This window comes from Anser cygnoides, chromosome 1, assembly GCF_040182565.1.
Source record: "Anser cygnoides isolate HZ-2024a breed goose chromosome 1, Taihu_goose_T2T_genome, whole genome shotgun sequence".
In the NCBI taxonomy this organism is placed as follows: Eukaryota; Metazoa; Chordata; class Aves; order Anseriformes; family Anatidae; genus Anser; species Anser cygnoides.
Window position 1 is genome coordinate 194,234,068 of NC_089873.1, and position 6,000 is coordinate 194,240,067.

Here is a 6,000-nt window from a genome sequence, read left to right on the forward strand (position 1 = left end):
GTTACAGATTGCTGTGGGACTTAGTATAAAAAAAATAATAAAACCGTTATGTTAGATTTTACTCTTTGCAGCGTTATCTTCTTATAGTCTGTGTTAGATAGCTTCTGTTTGAAGATTTGCACGTACTAACTAAGAGGCACAAATTTTAGGAGAGCATTTCTCAACTATAAAACAGCATTTTGTCTTCTAAGTCAGCACACAATGCTGAAGGTAAGATGTAGCTTGACAGTGCTGAGATTGTGATCCAGAGTCATCAGGTTTTTGGTGGAACCTTTAAAGCTGTATTAAACTGAAAGAATGCCAAACAATAATTTGTAACTGCAGCTCTTTATTTCCCAGCAAGTTTGGAAGTGCAGCAGACATACGTGTATGTGTGTGTATATATATGTATATTTATGTATGCCTCTGGACTTATTCCTATCATGCAAGGTTACTGATTCTCTCCCTCTGTCATGTATGTTTAAAATTTCTGTTTTGAATAAGCAGAGAAGTGATGGATAACTGCTGTGATCCAACTGGAAAATAGTCAAAGGCAGAACCAAAATAGTATTGAACTAAATGTTTTTTTGTTTTTGTTTCAGGCAGCAGAACTTGCTGAATTCACTGCCAAGATTGCACTTCTAGAGGAGGCCAAGAAAAAAAAAGAGGAGGAAGCCTCAGAATGGCAACACAAAGTAATGAGCTCATGCTGTGTGAAGTCAGAACTTCAAAGAAACTAAGGGAGATGAGTGCAGGAATACCAGTGGAAGTCCGTGGGGTTGGGTCTGTTACTCCCTTAGGCTTCAGAGAAGCTTTTCTTAAAGGTTTTTGTTCTCCAGTCTTCTGAAGTCAGTTAACACGTTTATAGAAGTCATCTCTTAGTAGCAGATAGACATGAAGGGAGAGAGGGGGAAATCTCACCACAAAGGTGTGATCAAAGATTTGAGATGGCTTCTGTACGTGTGGTAATGGAATAGATTGGATCTTTGTGCTGGAAAAGAAACACGTCAAGAGAGGCATAAAAAAACATGAGTGGTGGTGAAAAAGAGGAACCAGAATTAGAACGAAGGCACATCAAATGTAACGAGACGATCATTTAAATAAAAATTCAGTTTAAGACAAAATTCTCAGCACTGGTGGGGCCACACCTGGAGTACAGGGTCCAGTTCTGGGCTCCCCAGTACCAGAGGGACCTGGGCATACTGGAGAGAGCCCAAGGCAGGGCCACCAGGATGATGAAGGCACTGGAGCATCTCTGCTGTGAGGAGAGGCTGGGAGAGCTGGGGCTGCTCAGCCTGGAGAAGAGGAGGCTCAGGGGGATCTCATCCGTGTCCCTCAATCCCTGAAGGGAGGGTGCAGAGAGGCCGGAGCCAGGCTCTGCTCAGCGGTGCCCAGTGCCAGGACAGGAGGCCATGGGCACAGCGGGGCACCCAGGAGGCTCCCTCTGAGCACCAGGCAGCACTTCTGTGCTGGGCAGGTGACGGAGCCCTGGCACAGGCTGCCCAGAGAGGCTGTGGGGTCTCTTCCTTGGGGATCTCCAAAAGCCTCCTGGGCATGGTCCTGGGCAGCCTGCTCTGGGTGTCCCTGCTTGAGCAGGAGGTTTGGAGTAAATGGCCTCCAGAGGTCCTTGCCAATCCTTATCACTCTGTGATTCTGTGAAAATATTTCTTCACAATTTGTAATTGACTATGGAATGTGAATACTAGCTGTATACACAGGTTAGAAAGTGATTGAACAATTTCTTAAAAAAGTTCTGGTTGAATATGAAATTCAAGGACATCACCTTTGTTTAGGAAGTCCCTGAGGCTCAAATTTCTGGAGGCTGGAAAAGTTGGAAAGTAATCAAAATATTACCCTCCTTTCTGACTTTTCTCTCACTCTTTTATGGCTACTGCTGGAAATGGGTGGACTAAATGGGCCTATAGTATAGCTGGTTTTAGTCATACCTCTTTTACCCTGTTTTTCTCTTCGACAGCTTTCAGCATCTAAGCTTTTCCTGTGTTATTTATAGAAGTGGTTTCCCTGTATCTAAAACCACCTCAAATATTTCTTTCTAATTTTCTGACTATATATAAATCAGTTTTAAAGATGCTAAGTGTTGTTTACTTTATTTAGGCTTTTGCAGCCCAGGAGGACTTGGAAAAGACCAAAGAAGAACTGAAATCTGTGATGTCTGCTCCTCCTCCACCTCCTCCCCCACCAGTTATTCCTCCAACAGAGAACGAACACGATGAACATGATGAGAACAATGCTGAAGCCAGCGCAGAGCTGTCTTCTGATGGTGTCATGAATCACAGGAGTGAGGAAGAACGGGTAACAGAAACACAGAAAAATGAACGTGTTAAGAAACAACTCCAGGTAACGAAGGCTTACAGTTGCATCGACATAATTCAGGCTTTGTGTTTTCATTCTTTGTTTGTCAAAAATCTCATTGAAGTTATGAAAACACCCTTATTTATTTTGGTTTATTGCTATTTAACCAATAGCCTTCATAGTGCTCTAGCAGCAGAAGAAATGGGAAGGCTGGATGTAAGATTATGCTTTATAGCTTAGAAGTATTACTATGTTGTCATACTGGACAGTAAAGATTTCTAGTAATTATTATAATGCCCAGGACACCGAATGCTAAAACATGATGCTTTCCTTTTTAAATTTCTGAAATTAAGTAGTATGATCAGATGCTTGCTTAATAGTATTTGAGCAACTTCAGATAAACCCAGACTTTGTAAATGCAAAAACTGAAATATGCCAATTTAGGATTAATCTTAATTCCCTGAAAAAGAGCATTTACTTGTAGGCTAGTCTATCTCTAAAAGCATCTCTCAAAGTATAATAATCTAATATTAGTGGTAACAGTTTGCTGAGTTAAGAAATGTCTGTTTGGAAAGGAAATAAATGAGAAGTTGCTTCTTTTTTTGGCAGCAATATCTTAGTAGTGTGATTCGGTAATTTATCTTTTCTGCTTGAACAGTCACTGACAGAATCAGGGAGATGACTCTGCTGTCTTTAGTCAAGCAGAAATAGAAATAAGATCATTCTCCTGCCTTTTCCTGCTGCTCCCTCTTTTCTTAGATGTTAGGGTATGAGGCCTTTTTTCTAGTTTGATGCTCACGCTTCTGTAAGGAAAGAATCCTGTGCTGCTGCTGCTGCTCTTCTCTTCCTTCTGCAGTCTTTCTGATAGACCTCTCAACTTTAGTTACTGAACGTTACAGAAAGTATTTCATTAGTTGGCATTCAAGAAATTCCAAGCTGCAAAATAGATATTATCAGAAATTCCAGAATCATTAAAAGATTAGTTAAAGGACTCAAATGCAAATATTTTATTCAACAGGCTTTAAGTTCTGAGTTGGCTCAAGCCAGAGACGAAACCAAGAAAACACAAAATGATGTCCTTCATGCTGAGAATGTTAAAGCAGGCCGTGATAAGTACAAGACACTTCGACAAATCCGACAAGGCAATACAAAGCAGCGTATCGATGAGTTTGAAGCAATGTGAGAGCTGTTATTTTGCATATATGTTCCTCGTAAAGCTGAACCACCAACAGAGATAAAAGCAGGTCTTTGCATATTTGATGGATTGCACCCCACTTTGCCAAAGCACTTAATACCAGTGTGACTACAGTGGTCAGAGGACAAATTTATGGGAAGCTATTCAACAGTAAGGCAGTCTGTCATCCGTAACTTCTGCGGGGGGAGGGTGTGGAGAATAATAGCAATTTTTTCTCCCCCATCACGTCTTCAGTTTTATTGTTTTGTAGTTTTTTCTTTGAAAACTGATGTGAAGTATATGCTGACTGACAAGTGTACATACTGCTTAAACCTTAAGAAATAGAAAGAATAATGGAGCCGAACCTAAACTGGATAGGTACTACTATTTCAGTATGATGAAGTTTGAAATTACGTTTTTTCAATGTAGCTACACCACTAAGAGTTTGATATCACTGACTTTCAGTTTCTTTTTTTTCTCATTTTTTTTCCTTCCCAAGTCAAATTCTTTGGTGTTTCATGTCCTGTCATCATTGATGGTTTTCTTTGCCTACCTGTTCACAAAGGTCTGGATGGCAGGTGGTAGTTCCAGGAGATGTTTTTTTAAATGGAACACTACCTGTGGGCAGCACGTGGCTGCGAATAGGCTTGAATAAGTATTGCTTTGCCTAGGTGATTATTTTAGATGCGCAAAATGTTCTAATGCAGCAAAATAAAATAATAATAATAAAAAAAAAGCTTTGTAAGCTATTTGCTTGTAATTATTTTATTTGCAGTAGGGAGACCTGGACCTTTCTGGCAAGGGAGCATATGAAAACATCAGTCCCAGGGAGGGGACAGTATCCTACCTCACTACTACATACATGATGACTGGTCCTTCAAACACCAGGGAAAAAAGCTCTGTTTAAACTGACTCTCACTATTCAGTAATATCACAAATGCTAGGAGCCCTCACTCCTAGGATTTTCTTTGAATTCAAGATGGATTTATAATGCTAAATGTTATTTAACTGCCTTTTGTTGAGTTTAAATTGTGAAAACATCGTATGTTTTTTAAAGCTGCAACCTGTCACTGGTATACTATCTTCTGGGAGGGGTGTAGAAGGTGCTTATGAATTAACTTGGTTTTAGGTTTCCAAATAAAAATGAAAGTTCCCAGAGTTGGAGTAAAAGTACTTGTAGCTTCAGTTTTCATTGAAGCTGTTATTGTAATTGTTGTATCTGATGTCAATCATTAAGTCCTTTCTCTCTTGAGAAGGAGACTTGTTCCTTTTTTCATGTTTTTCTTTGAGAAACTTGCTTAGAAAATGAACTTTAGAAATACCTTCGCAGTTAATATGAACTGCAGTTGTTCCTTCTGTTGCAGTACCCTAGTAAATATGCACAATGGAAGAACCCTGCTTTCTCTGAGGATGGTTCAGCTCTTTTCTGTTTGATATTATGCACTCATAAATTTACACTTATCTATTAAAATTTGCCATTTTATTAAACATTTTTTTCATGCACAATAGGTTTAATTTTTCTTATGAACAGTCCAACTAAGGCTTTTTTTTATTTTGCAGTTAAAGGTTGGCTATGTGGGGTGACATCATGAAAATAAAATAAAGATACATTAATATATTTTTGGTTTGTGGGGCTAAACATATCTCATTAACCTTGAGGACTGATGTCCAGATGGTGTACACGTGCTTCAAAATGCTGCTTGGTGGAAGCTGGTGTTTCTGCTTGCGGTGCATTGTAAGAACAGTTCTTGTTTCACAGGCTTCATACACTGAAGCATAAGCAAATCTCCAAAGTATTTGAACAGTTTGCCATAGCAGGTGAAACACACTGCTTCCAAGGAGTTCTTTCTTTTTTCCTGGAAAGTGTGCACTACTGTTGATACATCAGTTTCAGTGTTGGGGGAAAAATACCAGTAAAGTTTGCTGTTCATAAATCTACAGTATATAGAATAGGGGTAAATGGATTAGATCCATTTATAAAGCTGTGTGATTTTTTTTCTAAAAACAACCAGGAACAACCATTTGTACTATGGATTTTCACAATGAACAAAGTGGTAATAGCTGCTGTCACCAGCATTTGGGAACACTTACTGGTGCAGAAGTACTAAGAACACATTTAATGATTACTTGGTGAAGTAATTTTCCACATGCTTTTTCCTTTAGCATCCTGTTTTGTGTTGTACAATTAAGCTACAATTACATCTACTATTTTGGATAACATTCATTGGTTAACAATAAAGAGATACAGTTAATTTCTCTGAGGTCCATTGTTGTTATTTAAAGCACATTTTTTTCTGTCAGTTTTACTAAATGCACTGTGCTAGGCTTTTTCCAGAGCAGTGTACAAATGTTGGTAATCAGTCTTTTGTTTCACAGGATGGTCAAATTGAAATTTAAAAATAAAAATAAATTAAGTTGTCTGTAGAGAATGGTACTCATGAAATTGCTGCATACAGTTGGGAGAAAGCACTGGCGGTTGTCGATTCAGAATGGGATTTGAAATGTCAGAGCATATTAGTTCTCCTGAGCTGAGG

General features: G+C 39.0%; 1 protein-coding gene across 1 annotated transcript in view; it reads left to right on the forward strand.

The window, feature by feature from the left end:
• Positions 1–5,718, forward strand: part of RDX (radixin) — a 41,162-nt gene extending 35,444 nt beyond the window's left edge. The window contains exons 12-14 of the mRNA XM_066989808.1: positions 582–674; positions 2,095–2,337; positions 3,311–5,718. Coding sequence (XP_066845909.1) covers positions 582–674; positions 2,095–2,337; positions 3,311–3,475 — 501 coding nt within the window. The 3' untranslated portion in view covers positions 3,476–5,718. The remainder of the gene's footprint in view (positions 1–581; positions 675–2,094; positions 2,338–3,310) is intronic.
• The last annotated feature ends 282 nt before the right edge of the window (positions 5,719–6,000 follow it).